This window comes from Daldinia loculata (assembly GCF_022478755.1).
Source record: "Daldinia loculata strain CBS 113971 unplaced genomic scaffold F4817scaffold_43, whole genome shotgun sequence".
NCBI classification, from domain to species: Eukaryota; Fungi; Ascomycota; class Sordariomycetes; order Xylariales; family Hypoxylaceae; genus Daldinia; species Daldinia loculata.
In genome coordinates this window covers 170,129-186,826 of record NW_026054897.1, presented here as the reverse complement: position 1 = coordinate 186,826, position 16,698 = coordinate 170,129, and the positions used below count along the sequence as shown (strand labels likewise).

The window sequence follows — 16,698 nt, the reverse complement described above, 5'->3', positions numbered from 1 at the left end:
GAGGAACTGCCGGTGACTTAGGTACCTATCATATATAGTTTTAATTTAAAGGTGTTAAAAGTATAATAATCTAACCTTTGCACTAAGAGGTCATTAGGTGACCAATGCTTCAGGTAGTGATAGTCAGGTGCGGAAGTTGAGGCAATATATGTGGAATGAGGCTGTTTCAGCTCTATAATTGACTCTGGGGTACTTCGTATTGTGGATTACTTATAGTCATGCGATGACGCAGTTACGTCGATAGCTTCCAATCAAGTATCAAAAGCATAAACGGAACTTGCGAGTAGAAGTGCTTGGCTCACAATCATACGATGAAAACCTTGAGTGCGCTCACTACGTAATTGGATCGGTCACAGGATACGTTCATAAATCTCTGACCAATAATACATGTGCCATGATGGATGTTACATCTCTTTGGATAACTGAAAAGTCGCATACTCTCCCCGCACCTCAATTCTGAAGTCATAAAAATACTCTCGACCTTATAGACCGCTATTCATACTTTATAAATCCTCATCTGAAATTCTGATCTCTCTCTTCCAAGAATATCTTACTTTAAATCATTGAAACGAGACTCGTGACATTCAGCCAAGATGTCTAGTGGCGAAAAAATCAGCCAAAGCCACACGAGTAATAAGGGGAATGTCAGTAGCCAGCAAAACCGCGGCCAGCAGAACGCCACTGGAAGCAACGACGGCGGAAAAAGAAGCAGCAGCAGTAATATGGTTAGCTTTGACCCAGATGACGAGATCATGTTCCAAATCGACGACATAGAGCTGGACGATGGGGACAGCGAAGTCAATAAGTAGGCCAGGCTCCAAGTACGACGAAGCCCTTTAGTTTGGAGTTGGAGGAATCATTTACGCGATATGAGTGAAGGGAAAAGTAGAAGATGTAGAATTGAGTGTTCCAATGGAAACTGGTACATATGCGCGTTTGGTAATGGCGTCGGGTGGTGTGTTGCCTGGGAAAATATAAACCGTTAGAGCAAGGCTAGGAGTTAGATTGGGCCCGGTCGATCAAAAGGCTACGGCTAGTCGAGAGGGTATCGAATAGGGAGACACGCTAGCATCAGAATAATTTAAAGGAAACAGTACGGCTTCAAATGTTGTATTTGGTCGTGTTTAGAAACTACTAATTGTCATAACAGGTAATGCTTAGGTACCTAGGCTATGCAATTATGGTTACCCCTATTCTAGACAATGTTGAGAAACCCATCCGGTTTTAGAATCTAAAGTTCAAGTTATAAAGGGGCAAAGCGGTAATATATAATAATATTAGATTAGATTTTCTTCGACCTTTTTCTCTCTAGCTATTTAAGAGATATCAATATGGCTTTGTAAGTTGCCTTGGCTTAATCGCCGACGATATCTAGGTACTTAATAAGGACTTTTCTTACAACACTACCTACCTGTAAATACCTAGATATGTAATTCTACCAAACTCCTCAGTTTGTTGTATATTTTTCACGAATAGAAAGAATCGAGTTCTTTGCCGCCTGGTATACATACCTGGGAAGAAGCCAGTCGGCACAAGCCTTTAATAGTTCCCAACAGAGCGATCTAAACGACTTTGACGTCGGAAGAATTTTTGACGCTGTTATCAATTTGTTCGCAGTAGCCGAAGGAACTAATCCCAACCGCTTGCACACTTTCGCTCTGACGATTCTAAACGCTATAGAATCTACTTCTAATGAAGGCCAGGAAGCTCTAAAGGAGCTAGTTCTTCAACGTATTCAGATTGATCGAAAGGGGGTTCATGCCCCTGAACTCAGCCAGTATCTTATTGAGATATCTACAACAATTGTTTACCTTCTCAACACGGCATGGTGTATCAAGAGCGACGGTATGCGTAAGACAATTTTATTGTTGAAGAACTTAACCCGGGCGCTGCCGAAACTAACGGAAAGGGGTGAGCTTGCTCGATAAGAACACGCTATCCAGTTTCTTAGGCTACAGGAGGAAGAGGCTGAATGAAGTATAGACATCATCAAGTAAAACGAATGTATTGCCATATTCCGGTGTTGGCGTGGAGTGGGACAAGAATGGTTCCCTAGGGGAAGCGTACAAAAGGGCTTTCAGCAAGTATATTAAAGTTTTCAACCATGTCAATAAGTCCTTTCAACGTGAAAGAGAAATAATCAAAGTGCTCTTGATCCAGAGATCATATAGAAAACATTTCTTCGCAATCTCATATGATAGACTAAGTCCCACTCCTATATTACCAACAACACTTTCACCCCCGCCTAGTGAAGTGCAAGAAAAAAGCCCGCCAAACATCGCCGAGGCTGTCTAAATAGAATTGTACCCCCGTTTGCCCGCGTAGGGGTCTCAATGAAGAATACCATACGTTCTAGACTCTCTTTTTAATACTGCAATGAAGAGGCCACACTATCTATATGGTGAGTTATTATTAGACATACCCTTCAAAAAGCGTGGCAAACGCAGGGACACCAAGCCTACAGTTGCAACGCGATAAAGAGGTAGCATATAATTAAGATCAAGCTTCAACAGTTATAGTAATTTAGATACAGCCTAACGGTTAAGTGAGTCGTATGTAACGGGCAAAGAATAAAGGCTAAATGCAAGCACATATCCTGAACCAATATTAAATTGAGAGCTTGGAGAAGAACTTCAAATTGTCGGCATCCCCAAATCTCTCTCACGTAAATCTCCGGAAACTCCAAAAGCGAAAACATTACGAGCTCGATTTGTAATAAAAGAGAAGAAGAAAAAAAGCCTCAAAACGAACAGACACTATGCGAGGACGCGCTGCTCTCTGCCTATCCCTCGCGGGACAAGCTCTCGCAGCCCCTGCCCATGTCCGACGGGCTGATTGCGCCGAATTGTCGACGACAACACCCAACTGGAAATTATCGAACGCCGCCTCTTCGGACTGGCCCGGTGGTCAGAGTGGTCGAGTCGAGCTCTTCGCCCGCCACGTTCCCACGGGTACCTTGGCCGACTGCGACGTGGAATACCGCCTAAACGTAGACGGGGAGATCATCGACTACGATCCCACCTCCACCCACGAATGCCTCAACTTCGGCGCAAGCCCCTTAAACACCACCGTCCAACTCAACATGGAGACTCTAGTTTTGAGCATCCAGAGCAGCTGGACTTGCGAAGGGGACGAGAAGACGTATTCGGCGTCCGGCGAGGCTGCTTTGAAGAGGGACACGTCTCCCGGGGCCTGCTTGGTCGAGCCGTCGCAAGCCGGCGACTCTACCACGTGCCCCATAGCCGATGTAGATGTCGAGGGAAAGCTCGCCGAAGCGTGAGGGTCTTGGATAGTTGCGTCGAGTAGTGGATGTCTAGATACGGGCGTTCTGAGGATAAAACTACTCTAGAAAAGGATTTTGGGATGCGATTTCATGAGTCCAACACTCGTTGAAACATTTATTTATATGATAGAATCAATTGGGGATATATGATATTTCGTTGCTCTAATTTGCGTGTTTATTGGGACATTTTGGTGAATCCTTCGAAATATGGGTAAGAACCGTCATGCGGAAGTATAGAAAAGGAGGTCAGATTGCAACAAAAGCTAAACGCAATGAAATGTTCGAATGTTAACGCCAAATAATCATCACGAAGGCACTGTCGACTCCTATGATTAAGTTAATGAGATGGCCAACCAGCCATATGAATACGTCACCAAATCGTAATTTTGCTCAACATGGGTTATATGTTGTATGGATCTTGATCAATCATCTCCAGTGAAAGGGAAAAAGCTAGAAGGGCCATGACCGCCAGCCCCCTTTTTGGGTTGTACCAGTCAGATCCGGCATCCAGTGAGAGACCGGAGGCCAGAACGAATCTTGGCTAACTGTTCCACAGCGTCTTCCGAAAATAGTGACACCTAGCTATATATAGGAGTATTGAACAAGCCGGGACCTAGCCTCGTAAATGAAGTGATCATATTAATATAGAGGAGTTCGATTCTAGTCTCTATTAGTTACCTACCTAAGGAGCAATCCATTCTTTAACATGTCACACATCCTTTATACATCCTCTTATCCATTCAAAATCCCCAAGAAAGCAATAGCACTCCTAGTACGCTCATGATCATACCCAGCATAATGCGTCAGCTCCTTAATCGCCAGCCTAGCGTATTTTCTCGCCACATCCACATCGCCCATACCAGAGTAGACCTCCGCGACGATGGTATAAAAGTCGCCGACTTGAGCCTCCAGCGACTCTTTCTCGCACAAGTCCAGTATCTCATCGACTCTCTTACTGACAGCCGCACGCTTCCGTATCTCGGGGAGATCTAGCTCTGCTAGTAGTTCTTGTAGGCGACTTCGATGACGGTCTGAAGCTGCTGAGGCTTCTGGGGAGGTGCACAGTGAGCACGTGCAGTTGAAGCCCCATTCCTTGATAAGAGTTTGGCGTTGTTCCGATAGGAGATTCAACGGCAGGTCTGTCCTTACGTTAGATGCTGTGTTCAGGTTTATGTCAAGAGTACTTACAGCTAAATGTTAGTTCTTCGCCTGGCTTAATATCCCTATACGCCACAACTTCCATTCCTAGTGTAGTCGATGAGAACCGACTGTACATGCTAAGAACAATGTTAGCGGCAGTGCCCTTACTCCTAGTAGGTATCCTATTGGGGAAGGGGTAAGGGGGGCTTACTTTGGTTTACAAGCATGGTTTAGTCTCTGTCAATGATGTCAGTTAGTAATGCTCACATGAGATTCATGTCTTCTTACTTACCGACACATCAAGATATAAACCCGAATGGTCCGCACCATTTAACATAACACCAAATGAATTTGTATTGACAATGTCCTCAACGATGTAGCCTCCTTTAGAATGAGCCAACTTCAGCATCTGCATTGCCTCTTTTTGGGGTAGTTGAACGGCAGCTCGATGAAGCAATTTCATCACGTCTTGGGTTCTCCATGGCCTATAGTCCATTATCCGAAGGATAACCGGATATCTCAGCAGCACGACCTCATCCTTACGAATCGTACGGTTCGCAATAACTCCCATGCCCTTGTCCTCTAGATCCCTGACCTCGTATGGAGGCGGACCGGATACAACAAGTGGACGGCCTCTCGCCCAGTTCTCCCATATCGGGTCCGGGTCTCCGAGAATGCCAACACCACCGGCAGCAATCTCCGGCGTGGTGACGAGACTGATTCCTACCTCTCCTCTGAGGTTGATATAAGTGAACACGCACAACTTAGAGTCCCCCGGTTTCTCAGGCTCCGCGCATACTGGAGGATATGTCCAGGGAAGCCATGAACGTCTTTCAAATGCGGTCTCATCATCAACAAGGAGAGGACACATTAAATCTGTTTCCCGAGGGTTCAACGGACCCGCAGGATCAGAATTGCATTCCCCAGGAGGATTGAAGTTGTAGTTCTTAAGCCAGTCCGGTATATCGCTTGGCTGAGGCTCGGCAACAATATTCCCCAGCCAGAGGGCCAGAATCAGCATATAACACCTCATAACCACGTCTTAAGCAGTGGTGTTAGCGATAAGGTTGGTAGGTAATGAAATTGCTCGGATCGAGCAGCATAAGCGAACACCACATCATTTTCACGAGTAAACATTCTTTGTAAGCAGTCATGACATCTAATGTTAACAGCTTGTAACATCAAAACATCTTATTGCGTCTCTGAATAAGGTGCGAGCGAGAGTGAAGGTAGCCAAGGCGAAATACGAATTAGCCGGAATGGCAAAGTGTAGATCGCTGAGCGCGCAAGGAGCGGCGATTTTAGATATGGGGATGATCGCCTATTTTCAACGGGTCTGATTATATATGTCCTTGCCGCCGTGACATTGAATTATGATGTCTTTCTGATTTGACTGCTCCGTAAATTGCGGGTGAGAAAGAAGTAGCATCGTCGAGGCGCAGTCTCACAATCTTACACCTGATATGTATAGGAACTACAGCAGAGTCGGATTAAGGTATAGAATACTGGAGGCAGCCCTGCGGGCTGCACAATATGCCCGAGTTTACATAATTGCGCACGTGCCATATACTGCCCATTGAGTTACTTTCCTATTTGGGCCATGGAAAAAATTCGACACAATAACCCCTCGTAAACTCGGGCATTGCTGTTTAACCGGTAAATACCTCTGGGTAGTCACATACTACATAGACATGATCTCGACGTTCCAAACATCTTGGTCAATAAACAAAAATATTTCTCAATCAATCTCCAAAATGAGGTTGCAAAAAGTCAAGATGCATCAGCCGCGAATCGAACGCGGGGCCCATCGATGGCAACGATGGATTTTACCACTAAACCACTGATGCCACACGGAGATTCTTTGTTCCGGTTGTGATTGAAGGTTTGTAAGTAGCTATTATATATGTGAGCTTGGTATGCTAATAACAAGCACTACAAATAAGAAATGCCCGGTACAAATTCTACTGTATCATATGAAGCCGACTGCTTGATGCCTAGGGGATTTTCATATACTAAATCAAGTTTACTCGAACATATCATATTTTGTATTAAATTTGTTCATAGGTCATGTATCTTTAGATGGTTTAAAGAGCCATTTGTACCTATCGTCGTTTAGTCCCGGATACGTACCGGGTAGATACTGTTTGTATATCTTTAATTTAACAAACGAAATCAAATACGAAGTTTACATCATATAGTTTTCCTATCATTAGCATTCGTATTCAAAGTCATATTTTCATAAATCAATGTCTACGCTTACTATTGGAAAGTGAAGTACGAATATGGATAATGAGTGACTTAGGAATACCTGGGTATAAGCGGTAATAAGGTAGGCGGTGAAGAAATAATACTTTGCTAAAGAACCCCACGTTGAAATTCTGCCGCTCGAAGTGGGGTGGTGAGACTCTACACGGACTAGAATCGCGACTTTAACATTCTTTATATATAATATCTGTCAGGCCTGTCTCTTGTTAGCCACGAAACTTTGCTCGTTTTAATTCTGCGAAGGGAATTTGTCTATACCTGCGACCCTAGATTTAGAAATTAGGCGTTGTCTGTCGATAAACGACTTCCGGACTTACGATTATAGACTGTACCCATTCATAGACTAGGTCCTTAGGATCTAAAGCCGTCAAGATGGTGAACATAACGGAAAAGATCAAGGAGTGAGCTTATCGGCATATTCCCTGCAGTGAGCCCTCGTTTACTTACTTTATATAGGATTGAGGATGAGATGAAAAGGACGCAGAGTAAGGGCGCATCATTATGTCTGTCGCATAGTCTATATTCTAACTTATTAATCGGTATATAGAGAACAAGGCAACAGGTGAGACTACTACTATTACCCTTATACTGAATTGGGTGCTAACGCTAGTTACCAGAATACCACCTTGGACTTCTAAAAGGGTACAGTTCCGCTCACCTAAGGTCATTAGGGGAGATAATCTAACCATGCGCCTCTTCAGAAAGCTCGCACGTCTAAGAGCGCAACTCCTCGAGCCCGGTCCAGGAGCAGGTGGAGGAGGCGGCGCGGGATTCGATGTCAGCAAGAGCGGCGACGCGCGAATAGCGCTGGTCGGGTTTCCATCCGTCGGTAAATCGACGTTCTTATCGAAGGTGACTAAAACGAAGTCCGAAGTTGCCTCATACGCCTTCACAACCCTTACAGCTATCCCCGGTGTGCTCGAGTACGGCGGCGCGGAAATCCAACTGCTCGATCTGCCGGGAATCATCGAGGGCGCTGCGGAAGGCAAGGGTAGAGGACGACAAGTGATCTCGGCCGCCAAGACGAGTGATCTCATCCTTATGGTCCTCGATGCGACGAAGAGGGCGGAGCAAAGGGCCCTGCTAGAGGCCGAGCTGGAAGCTGTCGGGATTCGATTAAATAGGGAGCCACCGTAAGTTCATGGACTACAAGGGTCCAGGCCAAAATCTTTGCACTGCTCTTAGAACTAGAGTGAAAGCTTTTGGCCTGGGCTTTCCTACCCCTGTTTTGTAGTACGAAATACTGATTAAAAAAAAAAATAGGAACATATATCTAAAGGCCAAGAAAGCCGGCGGCATGAAGATCAACTTCCAGTCATCCCCGAAGAACCTGGACGAAAAGATGGTGTTCAACATCTTGCGAGACTACAAGATGTTAAATTGCGAAGTCCTGATTCGAGACGATGAGGCGACAGTCGACGACCTGATCGATGTCATCATGAAAGACCATCGCAAGTACATAAAATGTCTTTATGTATACAACAAGATAGACAGTGTTTCCCTCGATTTCCTGGATAAGTTAGCGCGCGAGCCGCAGACCGTCGTCATGAGTTGCGAGTTAGACCTGGGCATTCAAGACGTGGTAGACCGGTGTTGGAAGGAATTGCGATTGATCAGAATCTACACGAAGCGGAAAGGTATCGATCCTGACTTCAGCGAAGCGCTCATTGTGCGCAGCAACGCTACTATCGAAGACGTCTGCGACCGAATCCACCGGACCTTGAAGGATACGTACAAGTATGCTTTGGTATGGGGCGCAAGTGCTAGACATATCCCGCAGAGGGTTGGTCTGGGACATGTAGTGGCCGACGAGGACGTGGTATACATAGTCAGTGGTTATAAGGCATAGTATAATAGCATAATCAATCGCGTCACGCAATTATACGTAAAGCATAAGAAAAATAAGGCAGTGAATTATTCATGAATCATTGATGATGTCCGCCCATCAAAGAATGGGTATCGTCGTACTCTCCCGTCCTAGAATTACCCCTGAATACCCTATAGTACCCTTTCACCAACGCCGTGGTGAGGTCTCTGTACCATCCTAAAGCAAAGCCATTTATTACAAGAGTGATCCGTAACGCCGCCGTCCCGTAAACCGAGGGGAACCAGGTAGCTAGCTGGCAGCTAGATTCCAGATTGGGGTCCAGCCTGGGATAGGACGGTCTTGGAGCCGCCGAAGATATCTTTGCCATCGAACTTCTTAGCGGACGTTTGGGCGAAGAGAGACTTGGGCTTGGCCCTACGTAGAAGTAATAATTAGTATACCGGATATCGCCAAGGAGACGGGATATGACAAGGACTGTAAAACTTACTTGCTGACGACTCGTCCCTTGAAGGCGCTGAGCTTGGCGGTGCAGGGGCTCATGATGTTGTCCGACGGAGAGACGTATTCCTGCTGTCTGCCATTGGTGGTATCCGAGTTAGCAATGCGACGGTACTGAGGGTTCATAGCGCAAGGGATAGCCGCGTCGACGCTGGTGACAGTGACGGTTACGGAGGTGGAGGTGGCTGTGTTGGTGACGTTGGCTCCGTACTTCTCTTCCTCCATCTTGGAATGCAGGACCTGGCGATGGTATTCCAAGGTCTGGGCGCTGTTAGGCTTGCCGTTATCCATGGCGGCCGCGTCCTGGGTCTGGACCGAGGCGTTGACGTCCTTGGTAGCTAGAGGAGCACCCATTATGTCGAGATCGAGTTATTTGCTGAAAGTTTTTAGAGGTTTCAGATTGTAAGATTGCGAAGGACGAAGACGTAGGCGAGAACTAGGAACAACGAAGATGTTTGTTGAAGCTAATCAATGAGGCTGTAGAGGTAGCAAGATTGAGTAGCGCGTGTCGTACTTGTAATCGTGACCGTTGGATGTTTCGGTTGCAATTGTTTGAGGATGTGCTGTGGAAATGTAGAAAGATTTGTGAGGTAATCAAGGGAATGCGACAAAGTCTTTTATGAAAGAGTGTGCATGTGAAAGATGAAGAAGTCAGGCGGGGCGTGGTCTAGAAAAAGTTCAACTGTGGACCTGCCGGGAAGAAAATAAAGAGAGTTGGCCCGGCAACAGCTGGGATCCCTGGTCACTGCTCTTAGCTGCCGGACAGCTTCCCATAGTGGTTGCAGCTTTGTGACTGGGTACAATGTACGAAGTACACTGTTGAAATTCCTTAATGCTTCTATGCACATGTGGGGCTGATTTACTGTAAACATTCTCCACAGCTGCCACAACTACGTCAAACATTATCTCATCAACAACTCTCCGCGCCAAGTCATCTATGCTTCATCATCCTAGCAACGAAACATTCCGGACAACGTACTAAAGTCATGATTTAACAATATGACTTTTATGACTCATTCACTTAATTTCCTACCCACGGAAACACCGTTATTAGCAACGGACTACCCAAGAAATCCTTACAATAACAAATCGGCCAAGGTCCAACCAAAAATACCTTGATCCGGGCATGGCGACTTTAATTGCTACTTTCTATGATGCAACTCGTAACATACCTGTTGGCAGGTGGTCCACGTCATCAGAACGGACTACAGTTGTGGGCAGCTGCGAGCAGTCGTGAGTCACTTGCCAGGTATCAAGGCAGTCACGATCAAGACATCGAGGGCAGGAACGAGGTCTTAGGTCTGAATATATAAACAGACGAGGTCCCGTAGTCTTTTTCTTTTAGAATCCTTTTTCTTTTAGAATCAACAACGCATCCATAACACAAGACCAGTTCTACAATACCAAAGAACATCAGATCAATGCGAGCGCTCAACTCCAACATCTACAAACAACAGACAGCAACGCGTCTAACAATCACAAATTACTTCTTCCTAACTTGTGGCCCCTAACACTATGTCACTATGTCACTATTAAAAATGGAAACTTGAGACTTCTTGGATACCCTCCAACTTTGGTAATACTGTCAACTGCTATCGCCAACAACCGCGACGAAAGCGAATTCGGCAATACTCCAGTCTTGCACTATGTCTTGACCATGAACTTGTGTCTTCATTCTCCGTCACGACTTCCCAAAATGGGTAGCCGAAAACGCAGCACCTAGCGAAGAAGAAGAATGAGGCGTCTGATGTAGAGACCCTCTGCCTCATGGAGAGCATGGATACCGAATTTTTCTTGGTATCTAATCGGTGCTCTGCCTAGAACAGCTTCTCGAGTCTTTCGACGAATTTACGGGGCTTGTCAGAGTACGTGTTTACTTTGGATCATATCCGCAATCCAATATTCAAGCTATCTTACTAACTTGCCCCTAGGGACTCAGGGCGTCGTACGACTTGAAAACCTCTTGGGTGAAGGTAAAGTGCATGGCGTCTGGTGAAGAGGTTATGGCTTGCTTGCCAATTGGTATTGGATACAGGTTCTGATTAACACGATTATAATCATATATTTTTGCGCGTATATACCTTAGAGTACCTGCTAAATGTCAACGGCATGTCTTCGTTGGCCTTGAAGAGACCACACAATCAGGTAGTCATAAGAATAGAGTTGCCAATAGGTTTAGAGCAATCATTCTGTTCTAATAGAAAACATAACTATTCAGAACCAAAAGTATGGGTATAAGTTCTTTTCGCTGTAGCACGTGACTATCTTAACAAGTACCCAAGTCAAGTCAAGTCAAGTCAAGTCAAAGAATTCTCAGGATCCCTTTAAGAACGGATTAAACTATTTAATAAAACGAACTCACTTGTCTATAAACCATAACCTCATCTTCTATATACTCCTAACCTAACTCCTCTACCTCTTCCACCCAATATTTCAGGCACTGGGTAATCTCCAACACATCAGACTTCATCCGTCGAGGCTCATGCATTGCTAGTTCCGATTGCTTCAAGATGCGCTTGCTCTTCATAGACGTACTTGGAACCGAAAGAATGTCAAGAGCAAATTGATGCAGGCGTGGAAATTCGTTTTGGTGATCCCTCCACCATACAAGAGGCTCTTGGCCGCGCTTGAATCCAGTCTTTTCCATGTTCAGGTAGCGTTCAAACTCGTCTTCATCCTCTGGGTCCGAATCAAAGCTGTCATAGTGTGCCAGCCAGGCAAACCTTTTCGGACTATGTAGTTGCGAGGATGACGCTACCGCTTCGGCGTTGGCTTTGGCAAGGGTTGCAGGATCAGCGTAATGGCTTCTCCAGTAAGCCAGGACTTTTTCTTTGACTTCCTTGGCTAACTGGGGGTCGCGTGTTCGAAGTCCCTTGAGGCGTTTGCCAGGGTCCAAGGCAACAGCAGCCCAGTACGCCGGCATCCCATTGAACATATCCCAATATTCCTGTAAGACGTCATCTACACGTCTCAAGCCATCGCGAATGTCTTCTCTACCCTGCTCCCCGACATCGGTCCTCCTCTCTGTACGTGTCTTCTTCCTCTGTCGCGTGTCGAGATCAACTGCGACTTCTTCGTGTGGTCCATCGACCGATTTCTTTCGTTTCATACCACATTGAATTGGTGTATGGAGAGATCGTCGGGAGGTAGCTTGGGGGGTTAGAATGGAGTAGCAATCCTCGGGGTCAGTCTGTGAATATTAAATTAGCCAAGATCAGAGGGGTTGATGGAGTGGGAACAAACTTCTGAGTCAAAAGTAGAGTCCGAAAGGTCGAATATCGAATAGTATTTGAGGAAATGACCTTTAAGTTCGTATAGTAGAGCCATCACCGTTGGTAGGTCCACCACATTACCCACATATGGAATCATGTAGTCGTCAATCGTTTTTAGAATAGTTCCAACCTCTTCTAGGCACGCCCAGTCCTGTGGCCAGATCCTCTCACTCAAACTGATCCGTCCTTTCATTTGCCTCCTTTCTGGCTGATACTTATCAGTAAAGCGGACGATGGCCTCTTTAAACGTCAGGGTACTCTGAACCCCTTTGAGTACACCGTTCCAGCATGTGTCCCCTTCAACTTTGGCTACCTTGGAGTTGCGCACTCCTAATTCCCCCTCCCCAATATCCCATATACCCCTCGAAGATGTGTCGGGCCATTCATCACCTCCCGTGTTAGAGCCGACGGTATCTAGTTCCTCATCCTCGTCGAGAAATTCGTCCAATTCCCTTTCGGCATCCTTACCTACTAGCATTTTTATACCATCTATTTGCACCACCTCTTCGCGAAAGTCTTTCCGTCGCAGTGGAGTTTCCCGAATAAAATTATTCATTCTATAGCCATTTTCAATGCTAGGAATGGCAATAGATCGATGCTTTTCGTTGTCTTTGATTTTGTATACAAAATTCGTCGCGATAGTATTGATGACGTGGTCACAGCTTCGCACATGAACTTGGTCGACGAGCTTCATTGCATCCTGTTCAGTAAGATCTGAGTTGTAATGCCGTAGTAGCAGACACAAGACCCGGTCATTTCCTATCAAAGAAGATTAGCTACCAAAAAAAAAAAAAATATAGAGCGACTCGGATGCTTTTACTAACTGGTATGGTGATTGGCGACATAAAAGCCTAGCTGGTCATGGATCCCGTACTCCTCAACCATGCCTATGAGACTATAAGCTATGTTTTCAGGGCTATAAGCCCCTTCAACCTTCTTAAGTCCAATGAGTCTCGCCCTTGGTTTCCAGTTCTTGTCAACAAAGTGTGCTACGACGGCGAGAACACTTTTATTCGTGTAAGGAGATAGCGAGGTATCGAAAGAGAGGTGAATCTTTGACCGAGCTTCTACTCGAAGCTGTTCTTTAATGACAGCGCGGCCTGCTTGGAAAGCATCAAGTAGCCAAGATTGAACAGTAGAGATTGAGTTAGGAAGCAACCCCTCAACCCAGTCTCCTGCAAAACAGCAAGCCAACTTCTTGAAAGTCTCTTTTGTAAGAGTATCGAGTGGGATATCATGCTTGACGATCAGTCTGAGCAACATACCCTTGTATATCTCAGCTTTTTCTTGTAGTCCTTGATGTCGAACTTGTTGGAGAACATCACGACCAAAAGGATTTGCCTGGGGACTCAAAATGATTGAGTTATCTCCACGCCTCCCTACGACCAAGCCGTGGCCACTTCTCCCCTTAGTTTCCAGATGGGCCTTTGGGCCATTCGTGGAAGCGCCGTTGAAGATCTTGATTCGACCTAGCTTGTCGCAGTGATGACAGAGCCATATCTTGATGCCTTTCTTTTCCCGGTGGACACCATGTTTGACCTCCGTCTCAATCGGAATTAGGTAGTCTCCATGCTCTAGGATACTGGAGTTGGTAGTCGTTTGAAGCCATACGTTAGCGATATATTGTTTATCATAAATTGTGATTCTAGGGAGCTTGTTCCAGGGTGTTTCCTCTAGGATACCATCTGTTTTCTGCTTAATTTGCTCTCGGATCGTTATTCGCTGAGGCTGATTTCTAGTCGCCATTGTGCAGAATAGTTTCAAAACCCCTTTGTATGTGAGAATTATTAGACGGTGAATATTGTGTTATGGGTGTTGTCGGGTTATCAGACCAGTTTAATATCAGTATCTTCAGGGTTCCATACTCACGACAACGCGTCTAATTTCTTGAACAGGGGTTTCAAATCTCGGTGAAAATTTTTATTGATTGAAGATCTCAAGCAATAAGCATAAAAGCACATAGCAAACCAAGGTTATCATTTAGCTCACCTACTTAGTGTGTAAGCTCGAGCCAACCGCAGCACGATTATTAAGGGGAACCGGGATCCTGCCCCTATCTCATCGTATTAATTCTTGATTGAATGATCATCAGGCGGAACAGTGTCAGGGATACCCATACGAGCCACTCCAATATCGGAGTCTTTTTTCTTTGGCAGTGCTTTGATTCAAATCAAAGCTCCGCTTTACGGTTGGGGGCGAAGCGTTTCTTACGGTCTAATAAACACCTACCTAATAGTAGATTCTATTTAGGGCATGATGTTAGTCTATGTTACATGCATGTCAGCAATAGAGAAAATAGAGACAATGATGAGAGGGTTCACTTTATGGCATAGCAAAAGATCATAACGGCACTAATTAAGAAGAACCAAATATATACTCGGTACGCGGTATAGTAAGCTACCTACTTATAGAACGACTATAATATACATATAAGCTTTCTTTGGCTGTAAGCATAACATTTACGCTACCTAGCGTTCTTGACATCTCAACTGATAATGAAATTATGGATGTCTGAGTATGACCAGCAGCATCTAAATCAAGTTGCGCCTGTGATTATCTTATAACCTCGGTTTGATGTTAGATCCGGGTTGAAACCGCTTCAGATTGTTCTGCTTCAACAGCTGTTCCGTTTTCTCCTTCTGCCAGAGTAGTTTCTGCGAGACTTCCTTGCCCCTTTTATTCTCGTTCCGGCCCATTTGTTGCAGGTGAACCTCATCTGGCCCGTCAGCCAGCCGCAAGGTCCGGATAAGCGCCCAGCTATTCGCAAGAGGCGTGTCCTGGCTGACGCCTGCTCCACCGAATGCCTGGACGGCGCGGTCGATGACTGTCAATGCGGTCTGCGGGACGAGCACCTTTGCCTGGGCGATCTCCTTCAACGTCGCTTTCGGGCCTAGGTCATCCATCTTCACGGCGGCGTTGAGGACGATTAATCGTGCCGCATCAATTTCTATTCGCGACTTGGCGACCCATTCCAGGATAACACCATGCTCTCTCAACTGCTTTCCGAAGGGGGTCTTCTTAGGGTCATTGATTCTCATCAACATCCACTCAAGCGCGTGCTCGGCGGCGCCGATACTGCGCATTGCGTGGTGAATGCGGCCTGGTCCTAAACGGCCCTGGATGATCTCGAAACCACGACCCTCACCGAGGACTAGGTTGCTCACCGGGACCCGCACATTGTGGAAAGAAATATGACCGTGTCCGTGAGGCGCATCGTCATATCCGTAGACATTAAGCATGCGGTGGATAGTTATGCCCTTTGTGTTAGCCGGGACAAGTATAACCGACTGTTGCTTGTAGGGGTCTTTGTTGTTGGGGTCCGACTTGCCCATCACAATGTAGATCTTACACCGGGGATCACCGGCGCCACTTGACCACCATTTCTAAAAATTCGTTAGTATGACATATAGCACAGAAACAGAGGATAATCATACAGAGCCATTCAGGACATATTCATTCCCTTCCTTCTTTATGCTAAGCTGGATATTTGTCGCATCTGATGAGGCGACATCGGGCTCAGTCATAAGAAAAGCTGACCTGATCTCGCCCTCCATCAATGGCTTTAACCACTGGGCCTTCTGAGCTTCGTTGCCGTACTTAGCCAAGACCTCCATATTTCCTGTGTCTGGCGCTGCGCAGTTGGTAGCCTCGGAGGCTATCTTTGACCTTCCCAGCCACTCGGCCATCAGACCATATTCCAAATTCGTGTAGCCTGGTGATTCCTTATAGTGGCCTTTGGGTAAAAACATGTTCCACAACCCCAACTTCTTCGCTTTTGCCTTTAGCTCTTCGATAATAGGAGGGTGGCTTTCCCATCGTGCAGAACCTTCGCCGATCTGGGCGTCTACGACTGGGTCCGCTCTAGTTGGTTTAATTATCAGCGATACTTCAAATGCGAGCGAGTTTTACGACTCACGGTATGCACTCTTCCTCAACAAACTTGGCGACGATATCCAATGTCTTCTTCGCCCTTTCGCTAACGCGATGTTTTACCTACGAGCTTTTGTAAGCTTGAGCATTGCATTGAATATATGTAGTCAACTTCTCTTACAATATCAGGAATCCTGGCAGACATGTTGTGTAGATTAATTGGGTTATGTACAATTAATAATTGGACGCTTTAATAATTTGATATATTTAAATATCTAAGTGGGCCGAAAATGGTTGAACCTATGAATTTAAATATCTGAATGGAAGTTGGAGAAAGCTCCCTATTCCGAGGTGATGGCATGATAAAAGACTAGCTTCACGTCGATAAACCGAGGTACGCGCCTCGCCTAGCGGGGTCCGCGTAGCACCCTCAAGCTGTTACGAGCGTCCATTGGATGGGATCAAACCAGGAACAGCAGAGCGGCTTCTATCTGAGAGTTAGCTGCAAGAGCTGACAGGAGCCAAGAGGAACAGCCGAGTTA

At 45.8% G+C, this 16,698-nt stretch overlaps 7 protein-coding genes and 1 non-coding gene across 8 annotated transcripts; 2 read left to right on the top strand and 6 right to left on the bottom strand.

Moving 5' to 3' along the window:
- Nucleotides 1-282: 282 nt before the first annotated feature.
- Nucleotides 283-1,385, bottom strand: F4817DRAFT_344864 (uncharacterized protein). Its single transcript, XM_049304204.1, has one exon. The coding sequence runs from the start codon at nt 770-772 to the stop codon at nt 551-553; it is 222 nt and encodes a 73-aa protein (XP_049156808.1). The 5' UTR covers nt 773-1,385; the 3' UTR covers nt 283-550.
- A 1,241-nt stretch (nt 1,386-2,626) lies between these two features.
- Nucleotides 2,627-3,579, top strand: F4817DRAFT_344862 (uncharacterized protein). Its single transcript, XM_049304203.1, has one exon. The coding sequence runs from the start codon at nt 2,759-2,761 to the stop codon at nt 3,278-3,280; it is 522 nt and encodes a 173-aa protein (XP_049156807.1). The 5' UTR covers nt 2,627-2,758; the 3' UTR covers nt 3,281-3,579.
- Nucleotides 3,580-3,901: 322 nt separating this feature from the next.
- F4817DRAFT_344860 (SET domain-containing protein) lies at nt 3,902-5,908 on the bottom strand. Its single transcript, XM_049304202.1, has 4 exons — nt 4,716-5,908; nt 4,635-4,660; nt 4,472-4,560; nt 3,902-4,422 (listed from the first exon to the last, which is right to left on the bottom strand). The coding sequence occupies exons 1-4, from the start codon at nt 5,454-5,456 to the stop codon at nt 4,016-4,018; spliced, it is 1,263 nt and encodes a 420-aa protein (XP_049156806.1). The 5' UTR covers nt 5,457-5,908; the 3' UTR covers nt 3,902-4,015.
- A 291-nt stretch (nt 5,909-6,199) lies between these two features.
- Nucleotides 6,200-6,270, bottom strand: F4817DRAFT_t120. Its single transcript has one exon. It is a non-coding gene; the product is annotated as a tRNA-Gly (tRNA).
- A 557-nt stretch (nt 6,271-6,827) lies between these two features.
- On the top strand, nt 6,828-8,574 carry F4817DRAFT_344856 (P-loop containing nucleoside triphosphate hydrolase protein). The gene is made up of 6 exons (XM_049304201.1): nt 6,828-7,089; nt 7,145-7,173; nt 7,236-7,250; nt 7,306-7,330; nt 7,390-7,821; nt 7,952-8,574. The coding sequence occupies exons 1-6, from the start codon at nt 7,061-7,063 to the stop codon at nt 8,535-8,537; spliced, it is 1,116 nt and encodes a 371-aa protein (XP_049156805.1). The 5' UTR covers nt 6,828-7,060; the 3' UTR covers nt 8,538-8,574.
- On the bottom strand, nt 8,575-9,818 carry F4817DRAFT_344853 (uncharacterized protein). Its single transcript, XM_049304200.1, has 3 exons — nt 9,226-9,818; nt 9,004-9,090; nt 8,575-8,930 (listed from the first exon to the last, which is right to left on the bottom strand). The coding sequence occupies exons 1-3, from the start codon at nt 9,366-9,368 to the stop codon at nt 8,816-8,818; spliced, it is 345 nt and encodes a 114-aa protein (XP_049156804.1). The 5' UTR covers nt 9,369-9,818; the 3' UTR covers nt 8,575-8,815.
- A 2,197-nt stretch (nt 9,819-12,015) lies between these two features.
- Nucleotides 12,016-13,087, bottom strand: F4817DRAFT_193511 (uncharacterized protein). The gene has a single exon (XM_049298484.1). The coding sequence runs from the start codon at nt 12,978-12,980 to the stop codon at nt 12,219-12,221; it is 762 nt and encodes a 253-aa protein (XP_049156803.1). The 5' UTR covers nt 12,981-13,087; the 3' UTR covers nt 12,016-12,218.
- Nucleotides 13,088-14,660: 1,573 nt separating this feature from the next.
- F4817DRAFT_344844 (acyl-CoA dehydrogenase NM domain-like protein) lies at nt 14,661-16,586 on the bottom strand. Its single transcript, XM_049304199.1, has 4 exons — nt 16,338-16,586; nt 16,203-16,279; nt 15,721-16,147; nt 14,661-15,669 (listed from the first exon to the last, which is right to left on the bottom strand). The coding sequence occupies exons 1-4, from the start codon at nt 16,359-16,361 to the stop codon at nt 14,845-14,847; spliced, it is 1,353 nt and encodes a 450-aa protein (XP_049156802.1). The 5' UTR covers nt 16,362-16,586; the 3' UTR covers nt 14,661-14,844.
- Between the last annotated feature and the right edge of the window lie 112 nt (nt 16,587-16,698).

Excerpts from the sequence above, each read along its gene's own strand:
- F4817DRAFT_344856 (XM_049304201.1), top strand. The coding sequence starts at position 7,061 with ATGGTGAACATAACGGAAAAGATCAAGGA. Across the intron at positions 7,090-7,144 it reads ATAACGGAAAAGATCAAGGA|GATTGAGGATGAGATGAAAA; the intron begins GTGAGCTTATCG and ends TACTTTATATAG. Across the intron at positions 7,822-7,951 it reads CGATTAAATAGGGAGCCACC|GAACATATATCTAAAGGCCA; the intron begins GTAAGTTCATGG and ends AAAAAAAAATAG.
- F4817DRAFT_344853 (XM_049304200.1), bottom strand. The coding sequence starts at position 9,368 with ATGGGTGCTCCTCTAGCTACCAAGGACGTCAACGCCTCGGTCCAGACC. Across the intron at positions 9,091-9,225 it reads TCCAAGATGGAGGAAGAGAA|ACAGCAGGAATACGTCTCTC; the intron begins GTACGGAGCCAA and ends CACCAATGGCAG. Across the intron at positions 8,931-9,003 it reads AAGGGACGAGTCGTCAGCAA|GGCCAAGCCCAAGTCTCTCT; the intron begins GTAAGTTTTACA and ends ACTTCTACGTAG.
- F4817DRAFT_193511 (XM_049298484.1), bottom strand. The coding sequence starts at position 12,980 with ATGAAGCTCGTCGACCAAGTTCATGTGCGAAGCTGTGACCACGTCATC.
- F4817DRAFT_344864 (XM_049304204.1), bottom strand. The coding sequence starts at position 772 with ATGTCGTCGATTTGGAACATGATCTCGTCATCTGGGTCAAAGCTAACC.
- F4817DRAFT_344862 (XM_049304203.1), top strand. The coding sequence starts at position 2,759 with ATGCGAGGACGCGCTGCTCTCTGCCTATCCCTCGCGGGACAAGCTCTC.
- F4817DRAFT_344860 (XM_049304202.1), bottom strand. The coding sequence starts at position 5,456 with ATGAGGTGTTATATGCTGATTCTGGCCCTCTGGCTGGGGAATATTGTT. Across the intron at positions 4,661-4,715 it reads GTTTATATCTTGATGTGTCG|AGACTAAACCATGCTTGTAA; the intron begins GTAAGTAAGAAG and ends CATCATTGACAG. Across the intron at positions 4,561-4,634 it reads AACCATGCTTGTAAACCAAA|CATGTACAGTCGGTTCTCAT; the intron begins GTAAGCCCCCCT and ends CATTGTTCTTAG.
- F4817DRAFT_344844 (XM_049304199.1), bottom strand. The coding sequence starts at position 16,361 with ATGTCTGCCAGGATTCCTGATATT. Across the intron at positions 16,280-16,337 it reads CTGCCAGGATTCCTGATATT|GTAAAACATCGCGTTAGCGA; the intron begins GTAAGAGAAGTT and ends AAAAGCTCGTAG. Across the intron at positions 16,148-16,202 it reads GTTGAGGAAGAGTGCATACC|AGCGGACCCAGTCGTAGACG; the intron begins GTGAGTCGTAAA and ends TAAACCAACTAG.